The sequence below is a fragment of the Conger conger genome, chromosome 12, assembly GCF_963514075.1.
Source record: "Conger conger chromosome 12, fConCon1.1, whole genome shotgun sequence".
In the NCBI taxonomy this organism is placed as follows: Eukaryota; Metazoa; Chordata; class Actinopteri; order Anguilliformes; family Congridae; genus Conger; species Conger conger.
Genome location: NC_083771.1, coordinates 49,281,579 through 49,308,648, shown reverse-complemented (window position 1 = coordinate 49,308,648; position 27,070 = coordinate 49,281,579). Strand labels below are relative to the sequence as shown.

The 27,070-nt window shown below is 47.6% G+C and overlaps 3 protein-coding genes across 4 annotated transcripts in view; 1 reads left to right on the top strand and 2 right to left on the bottom strand.

Annotated features, from left to right (window-relative positions):
* Positions 1-6,405, bottom strand: part of slc5a1 (solute carrier family 5 member 1) — a 23,642-nt gene extending 17,237 nt beyond the window's left edge. Inside the window, exons 1-5 of the mRNA XM_061262504.1 lie at positions 6,329-6,405; positions 4,591-4,762; positions 1,763-1,834; positions 1,040-1,144; positions 760-819 (exon numbers count right to left, since the gene is read on the bottom strand). Coding sequence (XP_061118488.1) covers positions 760-819; positions 1,040-1,144; positions 1,763-1,834; positions 4,591-4,662 — 309 coding nt within the window. The 5' untranslated portion in view covers positions 4,663-4,762; positions 6,329-6,405. The remainder of the gene's footprint in view (positions 1-759; positions 820-1,039; positions 1,145-1,762; positions 1,835-4,590; positions 4,763-6,328) is intronic.
* Positions 6,406-12,737: 6,332 nt separating this feature from the next.
* Positions 12,738-19,300, bottom strand: tmed2 (transmembrane p24 trafficking protein 2). Of its 2 annotated transcripts, XM_061262773.1 has the most exons (5): positions 18,749-19,300; positions 15,875-16,067; positions 15,555-15,575; positions 14,651-14,758; positions 12,738-14,112 (listed from the first exon to the last, which is right to left on the bottom strand). In XM_061262773.1, exons 1-5 carry the CDS (start codon positions 18,926-18,928, stop codon positions 13,988-13,990), a joined length of 627 nt encoding a protein of 208 aa, XP_061118757.1. In that variant the 5' UTR covers positions 18,929-19,300; the 3' UTR covers positions 12,738-13,987. The 2 variants fall into 2 exon arrangements, with proteins under 2 accessions (XP_061118757.1, XP_061118758.1); XM_061262774.1 differs by lacking the exon at positions 15,555-15,575 and having other exon boundaries at positions 18,749-19,292.
* Positions 19,301-20,472: 1,172 nt separating this feature from the next.
* ptpn11a (protein tyrosine phosphatase non-receptor type 11a) overlaps positions 20,473-27,070 on the top strand; it is a 15,335-nt gene continuing 8,737 nt past the window's right edge. Inside the window, exons 1-7 of the mRNA XM_061262503.1 lie at positions 20,473-20,738; positions 22,590-22,712; positions 23,974-24,168; positions 24,550-24,742; positions 25,511-25,630; positions 25,974-26,087; positions 26,180-26,276. Coding sequence (XP_061118487.1) covers positions 20,725-20,738; positions 22,590-22,712; positions 23,974-24,168; positions 24,550-24,742; positions 25,511-25,630; positions 25,974-26,087; positions 26,180-26,276 — 856 coding nt within the window. The 5' untranslated portion in view covers positions 20,473-20,724. The remainder of the gene's footprint in view (positions 20,739-22,589; positions 22,713-23,973; positions 24,169-24,549; positions 24,743-25,510; positions 25,631-25,973; positions 26,088-26,179; positions 26,277-27,070) is intronic.

Below are 27,070 nucleotides of genomic sequence, written 5' to 3'. Positions count from 1 at the left end.
GTCACAATCTGGGAAGGGACATGGGGGGGGGGGGGTTAGACAAGGATAGGGGTATCAGAAAGGGGGGGTGCGAAAAATCAGGAGGGAGAACTAAGGTAGAGTTTGAAAAGGTGTGTTTTGAGTCTGCGTCGAAATAGGGGGAGGGATTCTGCTGTCCTGACAGTGGTAGGCAAGTCATTCCAAAACACTCATCAAGGCTCTCAGACAGCCTCGATGGACACCCGTAGATAGACACCCCCGACTTTGTACGCCTGCGACTTCGTATGCTGAGGCAAGTAGCCGAGGCTGCCGCACCCAGCTGCCGCTGGTGCGCTACATAGCTGCTTAAATAACACTGACACTGAATACAGTAAATGCTACCAACCCACTGCAGAACACTAATGCACACTGAAGTGAGTTGAGGTGTGCCAGTAATTATACCCTAAGCAGGGTGCAAACTATTGGCTCCTCCTACAACAAAAGCTGTGGCCTGCCAGCCAGTAAAAACAATAGCAAAACAAAAACAATTTCAGATATAGACAGAAATGCAAATACAGATAGGTTCTCTGAAGTCGAAAACACAAGCTTGTTTTAAGTTCCTGTTTGCTTGACAAGTGAAATTTTCACCCCATTGGCAAATCCTGAAATGAGTCAAACCTTCTCACCTAACTGGCATTTTTTTTTGTCTCATTTAGCAAACAAGTAATAGAAATGAGATTTTAAGACTAAGGCACTTGTTGAGACCGCCTTGTTTTCTGCAGTGCATGGACACACACTCACCCCCGCTTTAATGTAGATGGGCACAAAGAGCCATCCCAGGATCACCACCACCACCAGGGCCTGAAACACAAACAGCAGGTTTATGTAAAGTCACACACGTCTCAGTCCCACTCCCGTCCGTCTGCACCACAGAGTTCCTGCCACAGGCCCCCTCGCCAGAAGAAAAACACGATGATGATGATGGCGATGATGATGATGAATGATAATAAGAAAAGGTCGGGACACACTGCGTGCCAATAGCGTGGGTGTACCGTGTTATTAATGTTGTGATGTCACTCACGTTCCACTCGAACCCCCCGATGGCGATCCCAGACGCTGCTCCAGTCCCAGCCAGCCCCACAAAATGGCCGCTGCCGATGTTACTGGCGAAGAGGGAGGCGCCGATCTGCAGAGCATCAATAGCACAGAGCGAGCCCAGTGACATTCATACCCGTGTTCATATCCATGTTCACATCCGTGTTCATATCCGTGTTCATATTCATGTTCAATTTGTGCTAATAATACAGGGCTCATAATGTGCTCCATCAGTTCAGATTTTCTCCTAGCAGTGTACAGGAATTGCTGCCAAGTGAGACAGCAGTCTGAAAGCCTGAAACGCTCGGCATTGCTGTACTGTGAAGATGAGCCGGCTCTCCCACTACCACATTTCTCACTGGTTTTACTGGTTGTGCCGTCATGGGTTCATAGCTGCTCTATCCATGATGACCCCCAAGATCGTCATGTTCACCATCGACATCGGCGAGGCGCCCAAGGGCCAGGACATGGAGACGGAAGGTGTGTGGGGTCACTGGGGGTCAGGGGCTTACAGCTCTCACTCTAATAAAGGGTTATTAAGTGCAAATAAAGGAATGGTTTATTTTGCCCTACTCTGTCTCTCGCTCTCTCGCTCTCTAATTTAATGCTTGATTGAGAATCAGGTGCAAAGCTTGACTGAGGTTCTGCATAACCCATATGTACCCCCCCCCCCCCCCCCCCCATCTCCCTCTGAGCCACGCCCACTCACCGGCCACCACACCATGCTGCGTCCTGCCAAGAAGAACCCTCCCACCGTCCCCCGATTGGTGCTCAGCATCGCCTGTCAAACACAGAAGGAGGAGCCATCTCAGCAGAGGGGAGGTGAGCGTAAAATGGGAGGGATTAAAAGGGCATTATGGGATATTGTGTCATCGTAGAATAGTTGCGTTACCGTGGTTTTCAGAAGTAATGCGCATTATTTGTTCCTTCTCAGTCTGACATTGACCCTTGAAACAATAATTCTGTGGCTGCCAAACCACAGCAAATAAGGATATGAGGATAATTATTCACCCTGAGAAATGATGCGGTTCCGTTCAGTGATCGGGTTTACATTAGGGGGTGAAACATAAGGGACTCTGATGCTATTTCACTGAACTGTCACAGTGCTTGGAACAGAAAGGAACAGGAAGAGAGAGGTTATTTTGTTTAACATTTTACTTTCTGAACTTGGATTTTCCACCAAATGGACAGGAGCCACCAAGACCAATCAGCACTCAAAACACTGAAGGGTGAAGTAATCCAGGACCAATCAGCACTCAAAACAATGTAGGGTCTTTTGTGGTGACTGGGAAAAAAGCTTGTGTAGTCTGACAGAACTATGACCAGCCGATGGAATAAAGAACATTCATGAGAAACATACTGGTTGGTAATAACATTATGGTCCCTATTGAGCTCTGTAAGAGTACTTTTACTGCACTCTCAATATCTCAAAATCTCACAAACAGTGACAAAAAAACTGACACAAGCACGCATGTGATTGCTTAAAAGTCTTATCTGTTAAGTGTACGTTGTCTTCCACACACACAATAATGTGGTCATACAAATACCTTTGTACTCTGTATCAGATTAAACTGCCTTTGTTCTCATTCATAATGCATTCTTTTGGATGAAAGCACACAAAGTGAAGAGGGTTGACCCAGATACAGAATGGTCCCACCTGCCAGCCGTGAAACCTTACTTTTCCCCTCTTGAACCTTACTGTACTGTATAAAGAAAATTGGATCATTTTTATATTAGCCCAGGAGGTTGGCCCAGTTCTTCAGGATAAAAGTCTTGAAATATATTGGTTGATAGTATTATTTTTTATTTAAAAAATGAATAGAATCTGAGCATCATCTTGAAAGAAGCAGGACCACGAATGATGCAGAGAACACCTCCCCAGAGACATGCACATCTGCAGAGGTTATTCGGTCTAGACTTCGACCAAACCACTTCTATTTAGCCAAGTATTTCTCCACCTAACCAGTGCTCAGTCATTTATAGCCAATCCACACCAAGAGTTTTACAGCAAAATTACTTCTCCTCTGACCTTTTTGACCAATGTCAAAGTTTCCTATATAGATGCACAACATAACCTATTTCTACAGGTTTGTCATTCACACTCCCAGCAGTGCAGCAGACCTTGTGAAACCCCAGGAACTAAAAACATCCTGAAATGTTAATGAGGGTCATACGCGTGCATTCAGTAATGCTCATCAATGCAACAACAACACCAGGTAATGTCACGTAATCAAAGACAACTATTTCTAAGCCATCATAACAGGGGGTGTCTGTAACACTGACTGTTTCACACACTGGCACGACTCACCCATATTCCCACCCCCAGGACCACCAGAAAGTAGATGACGATCACGGAGATGTCTGCGGGATTGCTGATGGCATAGGTGGTGGAATTGCTCTCCACTGTGCTCCTGGCCCAGAACAATCCAAAATATTCCCGATCCATGTCTCCTGTCTCCTGCCACACAGAAGAGCACTATGGAGCTGTCCACCGCAGGTATGAACACCGAGTACTGAACCAGTGTTTTAGAGCCACAGCACCTTACACACTGTGTGTGTGTGTGTGTGTGTGTGTGTGTGTGTGTGTGTGGGGGGGGGGGGGGGGGGGGGGGGTGGTGTGTGTGTCGGTGAATGTTTACCAAAGTAAATTCTGTCATTAATGATCAACTGACCAGGAAAGAAAAATGTATTACTGTAAAATAAACTAGGAAAAACATGCCGGGATATTCCCAGGCAATCTGCAACACTCAGTATAGGTACCACAACTTGAAACAATTTTATTTTTTCTGAAAAACGGATGAAGGGCACATTTATTTTCTTATAACTTATACAAGCGTCTTATCAGATGAGAGGCAAAGCACAGGCAAAGATCAACATGTTGCAGTCAGGATTGCTAAACCTCGGTCTGAGAACATTTTGGCTGGAATGGCTGGGGGGGGGGGAGGGGTCAAACGTGCTCATAGCAGGCTGCCGGCTGTCTGGGCTGCACCAACTTGACCAGCTTAAAATATCCAAAATAATACCGCCTATCTCCAAACACACATCGCGTGGGCTGGTCTAACTGATCAAAGCAGCTACCAGCTGTTTCAAAACCGAGCTTGAGCTGGTGGCATTTCTCATGGGACAGCAGCCCTCAAGGCGGGAAGAGCCACACTCACCCTCTTACTTCTGAACGTCAGTGTTTGATTGTGTGCTGAAGGTGTACAGCTAGAGTGCAAACGATCTGAGCTCGTACACACGGCCTGTGGGAACAGATTTCACTCCTCTTCCTCTTCCTCCTCCTCCTCCTCCTCCTCGCCTTCCCTCACCTATTCCTGCGGGATCAAAGGGTGCCTGCTCTACACACACATTTTACAGGAAGCCGGTTTACTGCGTCACTGAGCTGTGACATATGCAGGGGAATTTTGAGTATTCTGCATCACGCCAGGATGTGTAATGGCCAACAAGACACAGAAACATGTAGCATAATGCAATTCATATCGATAAATGTTATTGACTGAATTTGACCTCAGATCACGGACATAAATTTAGGTCTACCTCCCAGAAGATGCAATGACCTGGCCAGGTTGTATGTGGGGTCAGGTCCGGGCTCTGGGTGGGCACTCCCATGCCACACACTGCCAGCTGTGTTTCCCACTCTCCTCATTTCATCCAGATGTTTCCCGGGTAGACAGCGGAGCGTGGGATCAGCTTCACTGCATGCAGGTGACTGGGTCTTCCCCGTTTAGGAGGAAAGGTTAAGTTAATAAAAAAACAACAGAAATATACAGGAAGTCCAGACTGACAGCATATCCTCCTGAGGATAAAATGTCTAATCTCAGTGCCTTCAGCAGATTCTCTTCAACAGAACCATAAAACATTTTCAAACACAGGAGCCAAACCATAAAACATTTTCAAACACGGGAACAGAACCATAAAACATTTTCAAAGATAGGAACAAAACCATAAAACATTTTCAAACACAGGAACAGAGCCGTAAAACATTCAAACACAGGAACAGAACCAAAAAACATTCAAACACAGGAACAGAACCATAAGACATTCAAACACAGGAACAGAACCATAAGACATTCAAACACAGGAACAGAACCATAAGACATTCAAACACAGGAACAGAACCAAAAAACATTCAAACACAGGAACAGAACCATAAGACATTCAAACACAGGAACAGAACCATAAGACATTCAAACACAGGAACAGAACCATAAGACATTCAAACACAGGAACAGAAACATAAGACATTCAAACACAGGAACAGAACAATAAAACATCAACCTGATCTACAGAATGCTGAGAAGACAGGTTTGAAGCAGACATCATATTTACTCTTATTTTTGGTCCACTTGCAAAGCTTGTCACTCGAACAACAATTTTAACCCTGAATCTGTGTAAATATAGCCTTTCAATACAGTCTGTCATGCATCCGGTTTTAGTAAATATGCTGATGATATGAACTGGTATCCACCAACAGCTAGTATTGTTGGCATCAATGTCCAAAAAAACCGGTGTAGTCGGAGGTGGCATAACCTCAACGTGGCTTAAACCAGCAGGCTGAAGTCTCTGAGGGATAGAGGCCCAGGCTGCTCGGCCATAGGGTCCATTAGGGACTGAATGCCTGGCATCTGCCAAAAGCACCAACACGCTGGAGACAGAGCTGATTCACTTTATTTACTCAATGCTGACTTCCACTGAAACATGCAGATACACACGCTCGTACACATGCATGCATACACACACACTCGCACATGCACACACACGCACACACACACACACACACACGCACACACACACACACACAGGGACACAGGCACACACACACATGATGGAATACTCGCACTAAATCGATCACACCCTATAATAATAAAGTTTATTGGCTGTCATAAAGCCATTTGATGAGTAATTTGGTATAATATCTCCTCATCAGTCGCTCCAGAGATATGCAAGGGACGTGCCCTCAGCTCAATGCCACACATCTGTGATTGCGCAATTCCAGTTCCCACAAAACATGAAATGGGAACGACCTGGACTATGCATGGTGATGTATTGCAGTGATTAATCGATTGGATTTAATAAATAATTTGCTTGAATATTTTTCAGATTTTGTTCTTCTCTATTCCTTTGTGTTGATGGATTTAGGAGATGCTCTTTTTTTGGAGTGAATTACATACATTAACTGCACACAGTCAGGTTTAGGGAAGGAACAGGGCCGGAGCCAATAGCAGTGCTCAGTACAGACAACACATCCCAGTGCAAAAGCCAGGATCTAGGATACAATTCAGTGCATGAACCAGCAGAGGTAGGCATCAGAAGAATATCTCAGAGGAGAGAAGACAAACGAAGCTCTGTGTGGGAAATGATATGAACCTGTCAGATATACAGTATGAATGATGTGATGTGGTGTCCGGCACATGATGGGTCCTGAGAAGATCAAACAGCCCCCTCTATGGGCCCAGGGCCATAATGCACTTCTAAACAACAGGGCTGAAAGATGTGTGGAAAAAGCACCCGAGTGGCTGATTCTGTCGATGGAGGAAGTCTGGGAGCATTCTGGAAAGGGCACAGTTCCTCATGAGCACAACATCACTGTGACTGGGGCTTATCTGCCTGTTGTCCTTGAGATAAAGACACATTTATAACACATAATATTTAATAACTAATGGCTGCATAGAGAGCAGCCAGTACAACGGGGCTTTATCGCTCTGTGAGGCAGTGTTTTATGATCTGTCTCCTCACTCACCTGTCTGTAGTCTCCTCACTAACCTGTCTGTAGTCTCCTCACTAACCTGTCTGTAGTCTCCTCACTAACCTGTCTGTAGTCTCCTTACTCACCTGTCTGTAGTCTCCTCACTAACCTGTCTGTAGTCTCCTCACTAACCTGTCTGTAGTCTCCTTACTCACCTGTCTGTAGTCTCCTCACTAACCTGTCTGTAGTCTCCTCACTAACCTGTCTGTAGTCTCCTTACTCACCTGTCTGTAGTCTCCTCACTAACCTGTCTGTAGTCTCCTTACTCACCTGTCTGTAGTCTCCGCACTCACCTGTCTGTAGTCTCCGCACTCACCTGTCTGTAGTCTCCGCACTCACCTGTCTGTAGTCTCCGCACTCACCTGTCTGTAGTCTCCTCACTAACCTGTCTGTAGTCTCCGCACTCACCTGTCTCCATTAGTTGAAGCAGGGGGGTGTGACTTAGTTTGTTTAGTTCAAGCCCATATGTTGATACTGATATGGAATGTTTGGACTGGATGACGGGTGACGGGTGACGGGTGACGGGTGACGGGTGATGATGGATCATGGATCATGGATCATGGATCATGGATGATGATGATGGATCATGGATGATGGATGATGATGATGATGATGATGATGATGGATCATGGATGATGGATGATGATGATGATGATGATGATGGATGATGATGGATGATGATGGATGATGATGGATGATGATGGATGATGATGGGTGATGATGGATGATGGATGATGATGATGGATGATGGATGATGATGATGGATGATGGATGATGGATGATGGATGATGATGATGGATGATGATGATGGATGATGATGATGGATGATGATGAGGATGGGATGTATGGCTCACTTCTCAGTATCAGAGCAGTCACCACAGACCTCTCCACACCACCAAACAGGCAGACACTGCAGGAATCTGTAATCACAACAACGGTGATGATATGTAATAATAAACTCTGTCCTCCAAAGCTCATTACAGCCAATTAAAGTGCCAGTAATCTGCAGGTACAGCAATAGCACAGGCGCACACACGCACACACGGACTCGGCACTTTCCCAGGAACACCTGTACACCCACTTACTGATGCCATTATCTAATCAGCCAATCACCAGTGTGTGCGTGTGTGTGTGTGTGTGTGTGTGTGTGTGTGTGTGGAACCTACACTGAGAGCTGAATGACGTTAAATAGAGCCGCTCCCAGAATGCTCCGACTTCCTCCAGTGACAGAGTGTATCACCCGGGAGACTCAAAGATCAGTGGTGTGCTTGTTTTTTCAGTTTCAGCAAGAATACATACATGAGTATGTATAGAGGGGAGAGAGTCCATCGCCCCCGGACATAAAGCAGAGCTCTCTGAGATAACGATAGCGTCAGGTGTCGGACCGGTGATTCATTTACAGAATAAGCCTATGACTTCAAACATTGCTAGTTTTAAAAAATGATTTGTTTTGTTGAAACATACAGCAGGTGTATCAGCTATGGACCTTTTCTGTTTTTATAAAATGGCAGCTGACCAATGGATGGTCTTTGTTTGGCTTGGATGGTATTTTTTGCTTCATTCGTTTGGCTATGTAAGCTGTTTATTCTTATGTAGTATAAATCATTCTATCACATTGTGCTGTATAACAATGGTTTTGAGATATAATCAATTCAGATTGATCAACTAGGCCCTGTCCTTCTCTTATTGTAGCCTTAGCACTTGAAATTTTTGAAAGTAAGTGCATCATTCTGACCAGGTGTTTAGTATCGCTGCGGGTTTCCCTCTAGACGCGGTAACGTTGATTTTTTTAAATTGCTCATTTGAACAGCAAGGGTTAGGGCTTGAGCCAGGTTGTTTGTCTATTACCTGTTAATCACTTCTACTGGTTGCATACCTGTAGAGTGATTGAACATTTGTCTTAAGTAACTTAAATGGCTGTGGAATTTATCAGTAGATTAGCTTTGATTTGGTATTGCTTGTGAGCAATTGTAGGCCATTTAAATAGGCGTGTCAGAGCGACGCTAGCGTTGCTCCGTCCCAGTTTGTTATGTTATGTTTCACCCCATCCCAGTCTGCTCTCTCCCTCGAAGACCCCCCCTGCGACGTGGGCCTCCACGGCGTCGGAACCCCTCAAACCTCAGCTATCCCCCGCTGACCCCCTGTGAGGACTTTGCTGTCACAGGGGGACTATGGAACTGCCAGTCTGCCACTCGGAAGGCTGACTTCATCCCTGCGTATGCCTCCCTCCAGTCCCTACAATTCCTTGCCCTAACTGAGACCTGGATCACACCTGACAACACCGCCACTCCCGCTGCCCTCTCATCCTCCTTCTCCGTCTCGCACACTCCCCGGCCTTCCGGCCGTGGCGGTGGTACTGGTCTTTTAATTTCCCCCTCGTGGAAATTTTCTGTTCTCCCCCTCTCTGACCTGTCCATATCCGCTTTTGAATTCCATTCTGTTGCAGTATCCTACCCTACTAACCTTTTCATTGCAGTTATCTACCGTCCTCCAGGGCCCCTGGGAAACTTCCTTGATGAGCTAGACACCCTTCTCAGCTCCTTCCCTGAGGATGGCACCCCACTGATTCTCCTTGGAGACTTCAACATCCACCTAGAAGCCTCCCAGTCTGCTGCCTTCCTACCGCTAATCCACTCCTTCGGCCTCTCCCTGCAACACTCTCCTCCAACCCACAAGGCGGGCAATGTCCTAGACCTTGTCTTTGTAAGGAACTGCTCATGCTCCGATTTCATGGTTACCCCTCTGCATACATCTGATCACCACTTCATCTCATTCTCCCTCCCTCTTCCTCCGCATCCTCCTCCCCCTCCTCCCACCCACACTTCCTCAGCCCGCCGTAACCTCCGCTCCCTCTCACCCTCTTCCTTTGCCAGCACCGTCACCTCCTCACTCCCCCCTCTCGAATCCTTCTCCAAACTCCCCGCTGACTCTGCATCTGCCACCCTCCTTTCATCTCTCTCCTCCGCCTTTGACTCTCTCTGTCCCCCTGTCTCAAAGCCACCTCGCACATCCCCTCCCAGTCCTTGGATATCTGACACCCTCCGTACCTCCAGGGCCAAGTGGAACTACCGCCCGGTATCTCTTCTTCCTTTCCTTTCTAAAACTATAGAACGAGCCGCTTCTACTCAACTTTCTTCCTTCTTTTCTAACAACAACCTGCTAGACCCCCATCAGTCTGGCTTCAGATCGGGCCACTCGACAGAGACTGCGCTCCTCTCCGTCAGTGAGTCACTTCATGCCGCACGAGCAGCCTCCCTCTCCTCTATCCTCATTCTTCTAGATCTCTCTGCTGCCTTCGACACTGTGGATCACTCCATCCTCCTGTCTGCCCTGTCAGCAACGGGCATCTGTGGCACAGCCCTGGACTGGATTGAGTCCTACCTCTCTGGTCGCTCCTTCCAGGTTGCCTGGGCTGGTTCGGTATCGACACCTCGGCCCCTCGCCACAGGAGTTCCCCAGGGCTCAGTCCTTGGCCCACTTCTTTTTTCTCTCTACACTCGCTCTCTTGGCCCTGTGATCACTGCACATGGGCTATCCTACCACTGCTATGCGGACGATACCCAACTCTTCGTCTCGTTCCCGCCGTCTGATACGCAGGTTTCAGCCCGTATCTCTGCTTGCCTGAGGGACATCCAGAGCTGGATGGACAACCACCATCTAAAGCTCAACCCAGGCAAGACTGAAATGATATTCATCCCTGCTAATACCTCTCCCCATCTGGATCTCTCCATTTCTCTCGGGGATACCACACTCACGCCGTCACCCAGTGCAAGGAACCTCGGCATGGTGATGGACAGCAGACTGTCCCTTTCCGAGAACATTGCGGCAGTGACCCGGTCTTGCAGGTTCTTCCTATACAACATACGGAGAATCAGCCCCTTTCTCACCCTCTACTCGACCCAGCTCCTGGTCCAAGCGATGGTTCTGTCCCGCCTGGACTACTGCAATTCCCTCTTGGCTGGCCTCCCAGCGTCCGCCATCAGACCCCTCCAACTCATCCAGAATGCAGCAGCTCGTCTGGTCTTCAACCTTCCCAAATACTCACACGTCACCCCCCTGCTTACTTCCCTCCACTGGCTGCCTGTCATGGCTCGTATCAAATTCAAAACATTGGTGCTAGCCTTCCAAGCAGTTAAAGGGTCTTCCCCAGCTTATTTGCAAAAAATCATCAGACCCTACACCCCTGCCAGACCTCTTCGTTCAGCCTCCACAGGCCGCTTGGCACCTCCCCCTCTCAGAAACTCCACCTCACGCTCACGACTACTGTCTGTTCTGGCTCCACGGTGGTGGAACGAACTCCCCGTTGAGGTCAGAACTATAGAATCTCTCCCCACCTTCAAGCGCAAGCTGAAGACGCACCTCTTCAAGCAGCACCTCTCCCCATCCCTCCCTACCTCCCTGTGAACCTTAATTGTTGTCTCTGTGACTTGCTTTGTGTATCGGTATTTTTAGTTGGCTAGGTAAGCAGTGTTTGGATAGTTAACTTTGGTCACTTTTGCTCTGTTTGTTTGTTTGTTCAAAAAAAAAAGAAAAAAAAAAGGCCCTTGTCCTTTTCTTTGTTGTACAGGTAGCAGTTGAAATTGTACTTACCTCTAGGCTATTTCAGCGAACTTATCCCTGGTTATGGGTATGCACTTTGTTGTACGTCGCTCTGGATAAGAGCGTCTGCCAAATGCCAATAATGTAATGTAATGTAATGTAAAATTTTACTTCCCTCTTGGGCAGTGGTCTCCAACCCTGGTCCTGGAGAGCTACTGGGTCTGCTGGTTTTTGTTTTCACCTTAAAATCAGCACCCTGTTGAGACCCAGGTAACCAGGTGAGGCGAGTTAGCTGTGTAATCATCTGCTCTAATTGATTAATTAAGTGCAGAGTAACAGCAAAAACCAGCTGACTCAGTAGCTCTCCGGGACCAGGGTTGGAGGCCACTGCTCTGGGGTCTTCCTGCGCACTCGTCCCTGGTTAAGGGTATGCACTTTGCAGTACGTCGCTCTGGATAAGAGCGTCTGCCAAATGGTAATGATGCAATGCAAAAGTTAAGCCTGCAAAGAATCCATAACTTGACATACTAAACCATGGCTCAACAGGACACATTTATCATCAATGCAAATTCATTTTTTAAGTCTTGTGAGGGACCATCAGACAAAGGAAGGGATTTACAATGGTCTTGTAACAATGTTTTAACACAAAAATCTTACTTATTGTAACTTTAATCTTTCAATCTTTCAAAACAAGCTTTTGAACATATAGGTAGAAGCCTAATTTAAGTCAGTGTTCTAACAAAATGTTATAATACGTTCTCCTTCCCTACAGCGCATTAGGCTCAACAACGCTGCAACAACGGTTCCAATGTGAAGTGCTGTGTTGAAACCACAGAATCGATTATCAAAATCACAGTACCTGCAATACCACCTGCAGCCAGCAGAGAGCAGCAGCCCGATGAATTCCGCTGATGGGGGAAATTAGGGCAAACAGAATTTAAACAGAACTGTAGTCATCGTAATATGAAATACGATAATTTTTTTTGCCACTCAGGCTTATTAAGGAGCAATTTGTTGTACATTTTGTATTGGTTCATACTGCATACGCATATTTAAATTTGGCGCCTTTGACTAATGCCTGCAACCGCAAACGCATTAACGGGTCAATCTCTACCGAATAGCACGCACACAAACACTCGCACCAACAGGCGAAGCACGTCGTGGACCTGGATTTCAGAAGATTCTCCACAAGGGGGAGCCATTAGCACTTAACCAGCCGAATAAAAAAATCCACGAAATGGCGTCGCCATGTTTTGTTTTTTTCCAGCGTGTCAAACAGCACGAGCAGCTCCACGCAGTGTCAGGACTGCAATATGTCCAATTTATATACCACCATAATTAATGAAATCATTACGCTTTTAAAACGGCAGGCGCAGAAAAAGTGAACCACTTACACAGGTTTTTAAGAATGTTGTGTTTATTATTGACTGAACCTGAAACATATCTGACAAATCCGCCTTTATAACTTCAGCTTTACAGTGTTGCCTGAGCCGTCCCGTGTCGCACAGATTTTCCCAGATGGCAGTGGTCCGGTCCGGTCCGGTCCGGTCGTCTCAGTCCGGAGGACTCTTGAGAGCCTCAAGTTCCCAAGTGACAAACATTTTGCCTGATAATGGATAGTTATTATGACCAGGAAATTAAATGTACAAAATAGTCCTGCGAACAGATAATGCCCACCCCCTCAATTCAATTAAACGATAAAAGTACAAGCAACTATTTTACAACAAACACAACACCATCTGTCCCCTCCCGAATCCTGACCTCACCCCACCATTAGTAAAAGGAAGTTTCCTCCCACTGAACAGAAACATTCCGAAATTATGTGCCTCGGATGTGCAGAAAAAGGACACAATTCCCAGGACGACCCGAACAGAGCTGCACGCACTGGAGTTGAGAAAACGTCCGTCCCGGAAGGTCTGGGGCAGCATCACACACGGGGGCAACATCGACACACGATGACCAGGCATATCGGACACACGATGACCAGGCATATCGGACACACGATGATCAGGCATATCGGACGAGCACTGCTGTTACCGTCTGGGGTGAAATGTGCGCAAGTTTTTAATCATCACCAGCAATCAAAATACGCTCGAAATTGACAAAATGGCATTTTAATTTCAAAACATTTTACGCCCAGTTTGCCGATCGCAGGCACATGTACAGCAGGGCCGGCGCCCGCTCCTAGAGGCCGGGCAATGGGCGTCGGATTACACGCAGACAGAGCTCACTCTGTCGTTTCAAGTCTGTACCGACTGGATTGAATAAACATAAACCTCCCAAAAGAGTAAAAGTTAAATAAATTACGAGTATCCGCAAGCTTGACAACCCCAAAAACTAAAATAACCGTGGCCTCAAATTAAGTAGTTTTTTTCTCATTTTAAAGGCAAAAAATGTACAATGATAACAGCTACGCCAATAATTAGACCAAAAAAAAAAACGAAGAAAAAGGAAAAAAAAGAAAGAAAAAAAACAGGAAAAGCAGAAGGTGAAAGTGTGAGAGAGTACAGCGGACGGCGTTTCGGAGGCTCCTCGGCGGGGGATGACGAGGGACCGTCCATCCTGCAGGGAGCGGTGTGCTAACGGTGGCGGCTAACGGTTGTGGTACTGTTGATGGTGAGACGCTTTGGGGGAGCGGAAGGAGCCGTTCTAGACCACTCTCCGCACTTCAAAAAACCTCTTCAGGTAGTAGATCTGTCCCAGCGTCATGGCTACCAGAACCAGAGCCTCGAAGAAAGACCACAGCACCACTCGGCTGTTGGTGTTGTCGTTGACTGGAGGAGACGGAGACAGAGGGACCATGATTCAGTACATTCCAGAGCTTATTAACAACATTCTGCACAGTTCTGCGCTACAAAGCCAAAACATTCCCGCCCAGACAAAACCGCAAGTCACAAACCGACCTTCAGGCTGAATACTGCGTGTGCAGTTTAAAGGCACACGCAGGATTTTTATGTTGAAAATTATATTACAAAAAGTAAATAAATAAATAATAATAAAACAAAAAAGGTCATATCAAATCTGTGTTCCTGTGTTGCCTGCATTTCCTCTTCTAAGACGTGTTGGCACATTTCTGGGTGAGATGCTCTTTTCTGTGTCTGTGGGGGGGGGGGGGGTACGCTATAAGGAGATGGTGTGGGATGGGTGTGGGACCGTGGGATGGGTGTGTGGGACTGTGGGATGGTGGGATGGGTGTGGGATGGTGGGATGGGTGTGGGATGGTGGGGTGGGTGTGGGATGGGGTGGGTGTGGGATGGTGGGGTGGGATGGTGGGATGGGTGTGGGATTTGGGGACTACGGGGAGGCTCTTACTCGCTCTGTGTATCCTCTCCCGCACCTCCATGTACTCCTGCTCGTGTTTGACCGCCGTCATGGCAACCGCCAGCTCATTTATCATCTCCTCCAGCTTGTTCTGGTGGGCTGAGAGAGAGATACCAGGTCAGTACCAAGAGAGAGAAAGAGAGAGAGAAAGAGAGAGAGAGAGAGAGAGAGAAAGAGAGAGAGAGAGAGATCAGCCCCATGCCACTGCACACTCACAGGCGAACACATATACACTGCAGTTCATAAGTATTTGGACAGTGGAACAATTTCTGTTCTTTTGGCTCTGTGCTCCAGCGCACTGAGCTGAAACAGTGAGTATGAAGTTAGAGTGCAGACTGAGGGTATTTACATCAATATCGGGTGAGCTGTGGAGTGCATCCGTTTGTTTACATTGTTTACAAAAAATCAGTGGATAATTGGCTTCTCAGCTGTTTGAAAGATGTATTAAATCCCATGCTTAGGGCAGGTATAAGAGCTTTCAGCATCGAGTTGCACAGGAGCAGGGCAGCACAGGTGCAGGGCAGCACAATGCCAGACCCACCTGGCTGAGGCAGGGCAGCCATTTTGGATCACAAACCGGTGTGAACCTGCAGGAGCCGAGACTTCACCTTCAGCCTCTCGCCCCAGAGGCAGTGATCGCTCATTTCACCCACAGGCCCGTCCCGCACACACGTTCAGCCTCGTCCTCCACTAGATCCTCCATACAGAACTCAATGTAGTCCAGGACTAAGCTTAATCAGGGCCGGTGTTAGTAACAAACAGTATCCGCTCATGTTATTTCCCCTACCAGGGCACATACGTATGCATACACACTCCGGGGTTAGGCTGCAGCTGCCCTTACGGCACAAGGCCAGCTGCCCAATGCAACAGGGCGGCCATTTTACATCATACCCACCATCCCAGTTGTCACCGCCACCTGGACCAATCAGAGAACAGGATCAGAGGGGGAGGTGTTAACAGGGGGGGGGGGGGGGGGGATGAGAGAGAGAGAGAAAGAGAGAGGGGAGAGGGAGAGAGAGGGGGGGTGAGAGAGCAAGAGAGAGGGAGAGAGGGGAGGGCAGGAGTGAGAGAGAGGGGAGGGCAAGACACAGAGACTGAGAGTGCAAGAGAGCGAGAGACAGAGTAGGGCAAAATAAACCACTCCTTTATGTGCACTTAATAACCCTTTATTAGAGTGACAGCTGTAAGCCCCTGACCCCCAGTGACCCCACACACCTTCCGTCTCCATGTCCTGGCCCTTGGGCGCCTCGCCGATGTCGATGGTGAACATGACGATCTTCGGGGTCATCGTGGACATCTTGTTGCTGAAGCAGAACTTGTAGATGCCGTCCATGTGTGCAGCCACAGAGTACTTCCCGCTGGACTCACGGTCCCCTTTATAGATCTGCTTCCCATCCGGACCCGTGATCTGCAGGTATACATTTAACATTTAACAAACAAACAGCTTCAAACGCCTTACAAACAAACACCGTACAAACAAACACATTCAAACGCCTTACAAACAAACACATTCAACAGCCTTACAAACAAACACCTTCAACAGCCTTACAAACAAACACCTTCAACAGCCTTACAAACAAACACATTCAACAGCCTTACAAACAAACACCTTCAAACGCCTTACAAACAAACACCTTCAAACGCCTTACAAACAAACGCCTTCAAACGCCTTACAAACAAACGCCTTCAAACGCCTTACAAACAAACACCTTCAAACGCCTTACAAACAAACGCCTTCAAACGCCTTACAAACAAACGCCTTCAAACGCCTTACAAACAAACACCTTCAAACGCCTTACAAACAAACACCTTCAACAGCCTTACAAACACCTTCAAACGCCTTACAAACACCTTCAAACGCCTTACAAACAAACACCTTCAAACGCCTTACAAACAAACACCTTCAAACGCCTTACAAACAAACGCCTTCAAACGCCTTACAAACAAACGCCTTCAAACGCCTTACAAACAAACACCTTCAAACGCCTTACAAACAAACACCTTCAACAGCCTTACAAACACCTTCAAACGCCTTACAAACACCTTCAAACGCCTTACAAACAAACACCTTCAAACGCCTTACAAACAAACGTCTTCAAACGCCTTACAAACAAACGTCTTCAAACGCCTTACAAACAAACGCCTTCAAACGCCTTACAAACAAACGCCTTCAAACGCCTTACAAACAAACGCCTTCAAACGCCTTACAAACAAACGCTTTCAAAGGCCTTGCCTTACAAACGCCTTACAAACGCCTTCAACAGCCTTCAACAGCCTTAAAAACAAACACCTTCAACAGCCTTACAAACAAACACCTTCAAACGCCTTACAAACAAACGCCTTACAAACAAACACCTTCAACAGCAAAAGAACACGTCCTCTGAAATTCTTGGGTCTCAGATTTGACTCCTACGTCAGCGTTTCTCAACCCCAGTCCTCGGGACTCACTTGCCGGAAGGGTTTTGTTTGTTACCAGGAACTCACACACCCGAATTAACTAATCAACAGCATTTATGGTCGTTTGATTGGTTCAGTCATTAAATCAGGTCAACAAAAAAAACATTCTGGCACGTGGGTCCTGAGGCCTGGAGCTGAGAGACACTGTCTGCACCATTTCTGTGCCTCCCTGTCAACAGCCATTTTGGGCCTTTCAAACAAAACGATTACTAAAGCTCTTATGCATTGAAAAACATGGCAGGGCAGCAGGTACTGCAGCCCTCCAGGTCTGCGGTCTGAGAGCCTCTCCAAGCATGACACCCATTTCAGTTGCTCATGATTTCAGGCCCCGCGGATCTTATAATTTTATGGTAAATGGTAAAAGGCTGGCATTTATATAGCGCCTTTATCGAAAGCGCTGGACAATTGATACTTCTCATTCACACACACACTCACACACCAACGGCGATCGGCTGCCATGCAAGGCACCAACCAGCTCGTCCGGAGCATTTGGGGCTTAGGTGTCTTGTTCAGGGACACTTCGACACAGCCCGGGCAGAGGATCGAACCAACAACCCTCTGACTGCCAAAAACGAAACTCGGTTTGTTTCTATGCCTGTGAAACAAGTCTGTACAAGAGGCTGGCTTTATGAGCTCTGAGCTCTGAGCAACATTCTGAAGGAACATCTACTTTGTAAAATTCAAACTGCACTACTGTTCATACGCTGCGATCACAGCATCAGAGACAACTGTTGATACACTGGTCACAGCATCAGGTGACGGTCCAGGAGTTAGGCAAGAAATACAGGATATTCATTCAGTAAAAGAACAGAATGTTTTACAACCCCCAGATTTTGGTTGTCATACCACCCATTAACCATGCCGCAATCTTGCTAACCGACATTCAAATAGAACAGTATATTCATGGAAATATATGCACAGATTCATATTGAGATTTGGTATCTTACAGTTCAGGAAACAAGTCTAGTTTTTACATGTATATAAAAGAGAGAACGAATTGGAATTAATTATTATTTGCCATTTGTCCAACAGACTCAGTTTTCACTTTGCGGACGAGTTATTTAACTGAGAGGTAAAACAGCTGTTACAGTCAGACCTGAATGACGACCACAGACGGAAATGCGTACGACCGGCTGTCAGGTCGGAAAGTAGAATACTTTACAATACTGCTGTAGCGAACCACTTAGATTTCCTATGCTTCCTGGCTACACACGTCTGGAAACTAAACAGAACTTCACTGTAACCAAAGTAAGCCAGCTATACTTAATGGTGCAATAAAGACACAGCTGCTGCCTGCTTCCGTTAACTGCTGCTAAGCTACCAGTCCATCCTGGACATTATCCTAACTAACGTCAAACGCTGTATTAAGCGAATTAATAAACCTCGTTCATTGTCGTTACTTATTTATGTGTCTAGTGTAAAGCACTGTTAGCCTGTGTCCATCCTCTTGAGGCCAGTAGGGTAGCATTACCTTGCTATGTGCTTAGCTTATTAGATAGCAGGCTAACGCTAGCTACATGGCCTAGATAACGCCGCTTCTTCGTCCGTCAACCGCGCAGCTGTATCCATGGGACGCGAAAGCGGTTCAGTACGGTGGAGTTGTACGGATATATAACCGTCCCCGGGCCTTACCTCCACGTCGATATCCAGGAACCCTCCTTCGGCCACCTCAAACATCAGGCCCATCTTGGTCCCCGAGTTGACCCGTTCAAAGAAACACTCCTCGGCGTGAGCATCTATGCTGACGAAGTAGCCAGAAGCAGTGGCGGAGAAGACGGCTAGAAGGGCAATTATCTCCGAAAGGGTAAACATCGTTGTCTTCCTGCGTGTACACAATTTTAATCAACTGCTTTCTTGGTTTAACACAACAGACAGGAAACCAAAGCGGAGACGCACAGACCCCAAGCGCCCAGAAAGCTTCCAGGCACCGACGTACGGAGGTGGAGTTTTGGTCCGTGGTAGAGGAAAAGAAACGCGGATCAGTCCTGTTACTGCCACGTAAAGACAAACGGAGAGCGACGAGGGACAAACTATTAAATGCGCTTAATAAAAACGCGACCAGCTTGGCAAACGAGTGACTCAAGTGAAAGTTGATGTGAATCGACTTATTTGCGCGTCACTGTTTCTGGGACCACATAATGCAGTTTAGGCGAAGGCTGCTCCACTCCTGGTCTTGCGGCCGCAGTGGCTGCGGGTATTTGTCCCAAACGGGCAGTACACCGTCTGATTTCACGAATAATTAAGTTACTTCCTGAACCAAAAAGGTAGTATATTTGGTTAAATGGGGTGGAGCAAATACCTGTAGACACTGGAGGACCTGGAGTTGAGTAGCACTGGTTTAGGCAGTTAAGGATACTCATTTAACAATGTTAACACTCAAAATATTGTGGGAGGAAACCAGAGTACCCAGCAAAAATATGAAATATAAGAATCAAAAGTAAAATAGATCATTATTTATTTATTTATTTATTTAATTTGCTATAAGAATACAATTTATCTGAGGAGATTAAAATTAGCAACATGATATACAGTGTTAGGAAACATTGAAAGAAAATCAATAAATAAAACAAGCTGTTCACGGCAGGGGTACCCTACTTAAAGGCTACCTGTATAATTAGTTGCATGTCTGTGCTTGTTGCCAAGCGACTACTGAGCTTTTATATATGGTATCTACAAACATAAATGTTTTACCATTTTACAGAAATGGCAGTTTTTGTGTTGAGTTCCCACCATTTCCAGCTGTGCAAAATGATGACTGACAGGTGTTAACTGTCGCTCAGGTGACAATTAACACATTATTTACACAAAGACGGTTAATAAAAAAAGGAAGAAGCCGCTGCCAGACAAACGTAGTTGATGGCAGACCACAGAGCTGTAGAGAAAAACTCTGTCAACAGTGACAACACCAGCAGTCCCCAGCGGAAAGGGGTGAAAATAACACATTTCCCTCGACTATTACCATATTTTAGGGTTAGGGTTGTTTGTTTAAAATGCTTAAAAATAGAAGCTGTTTGTAATTATGATCATTGTAATCGGCCTACTTGGGGGGGGGGGGGGGGGGGGGGGGTCAACAGAAAACAAGTTATGAAGTGCATGACTTCAAAAAGGTGCAGATGTTGAGCATCTTTCATAGTACGTGAATCGATTAATATCGTAGGTTCGGTGTACAGTTAGAGTAAGCTTGTGTAGTGTCTTTGCTACGTTGCCAAATGTCTGACAGCTTCATACAACCCGAGTTCCCGTTATTTGCCAAACTGCTGGGCGTCGCCGGTGTAGTTTCTTTGCCAAATGATTGGTTTTGGGGGCAATTCGGTTGCACTGCGCATGTCCAACAGAAGGCGTTCTCCACCGTCGCATGTTTGGTGACGTTTTAACGTCGACGCCAATCTCAGGGGCTGAGGCCTAGGAAATTTTAATTCGTATAATATTTTTTTGAACAAATGTACATATTCCTGTACCCGTTTTGAGCGGGGTCACGACCTTATGAGGCCTTGTTTTGGAGTAGATGGTGGGAGAGCAGCGCAGCTGGTAGCCGGCTAGCTAACTCTGTATCTAATAACAAGGAACTCGAGTCGAGGAAACTAGCCTTGAAGAATAAAAATTGAAAAATGACATCTCGCAGGTAAGCAATGATTAAGGGACAGGAACACGTATCAAGCCTACCAGGGTTCGGTGATTGTCATCATCGCGCAACCTAAACAACTCTGCCTATCTACAGACATATTGCTGCAGATGTCTTTGCGTTTAACGTTAGCGAGCTTTGGCTAGCGTTAGCTACACACTCAGCTAGAAAAATAAGCTATTCCAGTTAGCTAACGATAACATCGATTCGCCGGTCTGTCTCAGTTTTAGAGGATCAGGATTTGAATCAAAATTAAACCTGCCGTTTAACTCGGCCCATAATGATTAGCGATGCGCTGAGCGCTCACATTGTTCCGAGCGGTTTGTAACCACTTATCTGGATGTAACGACCAATTAGCAAAGTAGCTAGTCTAGCTACGGTGGTGTTTGTATTAGGCTAACGAGCAGCCATAAACTAACTGTATTCTCGGGAGAAAAAAAAGAAAATCTGGACATTTAAGTAACTACATACTACAAGCGTGTACTACAGTTGTTAGTCTACATGGTGCCTGTAAGCGTTTACCAAGTTAATTTAAACCGAGTCACCGACCAATGTAGATCATTTTCCGGCTGTTGATAAATGCAACTTTTGTTTGTGTTCTTAGAGTTAGATCGAAAATGTCTCCTTATCAATTGGATGTCAGTGGTTTTTGTTGTCTGCAGCTGTCGGTTAGGCAAGACATTAGGCTTTCAGGAACAGGAGCGAGCTAAAGGACTTCCGTTAGCAGGAGATGCGTAAGAATTATCGTTAAGAATATGTAGGAATATTGGGCATAACGTTAACAGATGGAACTGCACCCTGATCTTTCATCCGTGGGCCCCCTTTCTCAGGAAACCAGAGGTGCTGTAGCATCGTTCCCCTCAAACCGTTTTGGCCAAAGGACAGTTACCAAGCTACCTTACTTTCTTTAGAGACTAGTACACTACTAGTAAGCTAACATGTATAGCTCCACAGTGATTACTGTTAACCCTGACACTCACAAGTCACAATAACGTTACAGCAGTGAATCAAGACTCGGCATCAACATCTTCTACATTCACTAACGACACAAATGAATACACATACCAAACGAAACGCATCTATGAAGCCAATAAACAAATACTTGTAGTACCTTGAAATTGGGAGACAGAAGGTGCTGTCGTTTGTAAACAGTTGGTCCGAAAATACCCTTGAATTAAACCTGACAGGCTGTGTGTCCTTTCAAACTCGAAAGTACAGAACCAAATGAACAAAAACATGTGTCTTACTCTTTGGTGCTCACAGTACATTCTCTAACTAATAGTTTTAAATATTGTTTTGTTATGTAATCGGTCTCATTTTCGCTGAATAGTTTTGTGTTTTTCACATAAAAACTATGAATATATTGTCACTAATTTATATTGACTAATTTAACCGGCAAGATCCTGGTTTTGTCTCTGAAATCAACTTGATTAGAAACATAGGGGTGGTCAAACTGCACTGCGTAATAAACCATGATCGATTTGCCCAGTGATCTCCCACTTTGGATGGACTTTTTTGCCATTGAAAACCCCCTCCTAATTACAGCTGACGTCAGGTTTTGTGTTCTCCTAGTGTAGCCATGTGGCTAAAGTACATGACTGGGACCCAGAAGGTTGGTTCAAGCCCTGTTGTAGCTATGATAAGATCTGCACAGCTGTTAGGCCCTTGAGCAAGGCCTTAACCTCGCATTGCTTCAGAGGGGGTTGTACCCTGCTTAGTCTAATCAACTGTAAGCCACTTGGGCTAAAAGCTGTGATGTAATGTGTGGTGTGAGGTCAGGTTTGGACTTCTCCGCTCACACAGACACTCTGCGGTTCTGAGGTGAGGATCTGGGTTCTTTGTGTTCTGCAGGTGGTTCCACCCCAACATCACGGGGGTGGAGGCGGAGAACCTGCTCCTGACCCGCGGGGTGGACGGCAGCTTCCTGGCCCGACCCAGCAAGAGCAACCCGGGGGACTTCACCCTGTCCGTCAGGTCAGCTCCCCCAGCCCTGCGCCTCCTGGTCTCTCCTCCAACTCCCCCAGCCCTGCACCTCCTGGTCTCTCCTCCAACTCCCCCAGCCCTGCACCTCCTGGTCTCTCCTCCAACTCCCCCAGCCCTCCTGAGGGGGCAGCAGCCATTTTCTACCCCGGTTAAAATGGGGGAAACTCTGCTGTGAACATTATTACATTATTAGAAATCACTAAAAGATTGAAAAGATAAACAAAGTTTCCAGCGCTGAATCTAAGCTGGGTGGTATTGTAGTGGTGTCATTTGTACTGTCCAGTTCTGGTATAGTTCCTTCGACACTGACACAGCCCCAGCCCCACTGTGTGCCTGGAACAGTGTGCCTGCCCAGTACTGTTTAAGGGTCATCTTTATCATCGCATTATTACACCAGTGTGCATGCGTGTGTGTCTGTCTGTCTGTCTGTCTTTCTGAGTGTGTGTGTGTGTGCGTCTGTCTGAGAGCGTGTGTCTCTCTGTGAGTGAGTGAGCGAGTGTGTGTCTGTCTGTCTAAGTGTGTGAGTGTGTGTGTGTGCATGATATCTGTGTGTCTATCTGTGAGTGAGTGAGCGAGTGTGTCTGTGAGTGGGTGTGGGTGTGTGTGGTGGAGGGGTGTTTAAAACCCTTTATTTTGTGTTATTAGTAGAAGTACAGTAGGTTTGGGGTCATTTTTTAAGGTGGTCCACTGATGGACACAGAAAGTGTTTGTGCCAGCGGGGCCCAGAGCAGCCTGTGTCAGCAGGGTCCAGAGCAGCCTGTGTCAGCAGGGCCCATAGCAGCCTGTGTCAGCAGGGCCCATAGCAGCCTGTGTCAGCAGGGCCCAGAGCAGCCTGTGTCAGCAGGGCCCAGAGCAGCCTGTGTCAGCAGGGTCCAGAGCAGCCTGTGTCAGCAGGGCCCATAGCAGCCTGTGTCAGCAGGGCCCAGAGCAGCAGGGCCCAGAGCAGCCTGTGTCAGCAGGGCCCATAGCAGCCTGTGTCAGCAGGGCCCTGAGCAGCCTGTGTCAGCAGGACCCAGAGCAGCCTGTGTCAGCAGGGCCCTGAGCAGCCTGTGTCAGCAGGGCCCATAGCAGCCTGTGTCAGCAGGGCCCTGAGCAGCCTGTGTCAGCAGGGCCCAGAGCAGCCTGTGTCAGCAGGGCCCATAGCAGCCTGTGTCAGCAGGGTCCAGAGCAGCCTGTGTCAGCAGGGCCCATAGCAGCAGGGCCCAGAGCAGCCTGTGCAGTTTCTCACGCCTCCTCTCCTCCCCGCGCGCAGGCGGAATGGCGCAGTCACCCACATTAAGATCCAGAACACGGGCGACTACTACGACCTGTACGGGGGGGAGAAGTTTGCCACGCTGGCTGAGCTGGTGCAGTACTACATGGAGCACCACGGCCAGCTCAAGGAGAAGAACGGAGACGTCATCGAGCTCAAGTACCCGCTCAACTGCGCCGACCCGACCTCCGAGAGGTGAGCCCTGACCCCACAGGGTCTGCTGGGCTGCCCTGCTCCTGGAGCACCTTTTTGCTCTGTGAGGTCAGGTGGGGCGGCCCCCTGCTCTAATTAAGCAGTTGTGCTAGCATATGTGACCACCTACTAAAAGAAAAGCATTAATAATGGTATCGTGGGCTAGCGTGTGCTAGCGTGTGCTAGCGTGTGCTAGCGTGTGTTAGTGTGTGCTAGCATGTGTTAGCGTGGGTTAGCATGTGTTAGTGTGTGCTAGCGTATGTTAGCATGGGTTAGCATGTCTTAGTGTGTGCTAGCGTAGGCTAGCGTGTGTTAGCGTATGTTAGCGTGGGCTAGCATGTGTCACCCTGTGGCATCGCCTGAGCCGCGCTCCCCTGCCTCCAGGTGGTTCCACGGGCACCTGTCGGGCCGCGAGGCGGAGAAGCTCCTGACGGAGAAGGGGAAGAGCGGGAGCTTCCTCGTGCGCGAGAGCCAGAGCCACCCCGGCGACTTCGTGCTGTCGGTGCGCACCGGCGACGACAAGACCGACAGCAGCGACAGCAAGCCCAAGGTCACACACGTCATGATCCGCTGCCAGGTACCGCCGGGGCAGGGTAACCACGCCAGGATGGGTGGGGTCTAACCAGAGCCAGGATGGGTGGGGTCTAACCAACGCCAGGATGGGTGGGGTCTAACCAACGCCAGGATGGGTGGGGTCTAACCAACGCCAGGATGGGTGGGGTCTAACCAGAGCCAGGATGGGTGGGGTCTAACCAGAGCCAGTATGGGTGGGGTCTAATCAAGGCCAGGATGGGTGGGGTCTAACCAACGCCAGGATGGGTGGGGTCTAACCAACGCCAGGATGGGTGGGGTCTAACCAGAGCCAGTATGGGTGGGGTCTAACCAGAGCCAGTATGGGTGGGGTCTAATCAAGGCCAGGATGGGTGGGGTCTAACCAACGCCAGGATGGGTGGGGTCTAACCAACGCCAGTATGGGTGGGGTCTAACCAACGCCAGGATGGGTGGGGTCTAACAATTAGTTAAATACTCAAGTCAATACTACTTTTTTGGGGTGATGAATTAAAGTCAAGTGTCTGTAATCAAGAAACTTGGTGAGTTAGTTTTGTCTCTGACCTAGCAAGTAGCAATGTTGGAACCTAACATTTTTCTTACGATCTGAAATGCGCTATCGGGAGCGTGCGAGTCCTGTCATGTAAAATGGCGGTTCGGAATGCGGGACTTTCCTGCCTGAAGCGTTTATCGTGTGGTTGGGCTGGACTGTGGGGGCGGGGCGTGGTCACGTGGTCACGTGGTCATGGCGACGGGCCAGGCGGTGACCAATCGCGCTCCTCTCTCCGCCTCTCAGCACGATCTGAAGTACGACGTGGGCGGGGGAGAGAAGTTCGACTCGCTGACCGACCTGGTGGAGCACTACAAGAAGAACCCCATGGTGGAGACGCTGGGGACGGTCCTGCAGCTCAAACAGGTGCAGCCTCAGGGAGCCCAAGCAGGAAATGCACTTTACATTTCAGTCATTCAACTGACGTTTTTAATCCAAAGCGGCTCACAAGTGCATCTCAACAAGTGAAAAGCATGAAATCCATAAAGAGCAAAACATGCATGCAGAGCAGTTATGACCAAAGTGTAGGTTTTGTCTTTTCTTCTTTTCTTCTTTTTTTTGGGTGAAAAGTTATGGGGGGTGGGGTGAAACTCACCCTTACCGTCGTGCGGGACGGGTCAGTGTCCCGCCGGGCGCTTTTCTTTAGCAGTTTGATGCTTTTGGGAGTGTCGCTGCGTGTGGATTCACCCCCCTCTCCCCCCCCGTAAAGCCGCTGAACACCACGCGCATCAACGCGGCGGAGATCGAGAGCCGTGTGCGCGAGCTGAGCAAGCTGGCCGAGGCCACCGACAAGGTGAAGCAGGGCTTCTGGGAGGAGTTCGAGGTAAGAGCCGCCGGGCCCAACCGCCGCGCGTGGCTATCGCAGCCGGCCCCGCCCCTTCCTCCCGCATCACTTCCTGTCTCCGCCCCCTGCAGACGCTGCAGCAGCAGGAGTGTAAGCTGCTATACAGCCGCAAGGAGGGCCAGCGCGCAGAGAACAAGAACAAGAACCGCTACAAGAACATCCTGCCCTGTGAGTCCCATTACACTGCACTACATTACCCAGGGATCATTACATTACACTGCACTACATTACCCAGAGATCATTACATTACACTGCACTACATTACCCAGAGATCATTACACTGCACTGCACTACATTACCCAGAGATCATTACATTACACTGCACTACATTACCCAGAGATCATTACATTACACTGCACTACATTACCCAGAGATCATTACATTACACTGCACTGCACTACATTACCCAGAGATCATTACATTACACTGCACTGCACTACATTACCCAGAGATCATTACATTACACTGCACTGCACTACATTACCCAGAGATCATTACATTACATTACACTGCACTTCACAGAGATCATTACAGTACATTACACTGCACTGCACTACATTACCCAGAGATCATTACATTACACTGCACTGCACTACATTACCCAGAGATCATTACATTACACTGCACTACATTACCCAGAGATCATTACACTGCACTGCACTACATTACCCAGAGATCATTACATTACACTGCACTACATTACCCAGAGATCATTACATTACACTGCACTACATTACCCAGAGATCATTACATTACACTGCACTGCACTACATTACCCAGAGATCATTACATTACACTGCACTGCACTACATTACCCAGAGATCATTACATTACACTGCACTGCACTACATTACCCAGAGATCATTACATTACATTACACTGCACTTCACAGAGATCATTACAGTACATTACACTGCACTGCACTACATTACCCAGAGATCATTACATTACACTGCACTGCA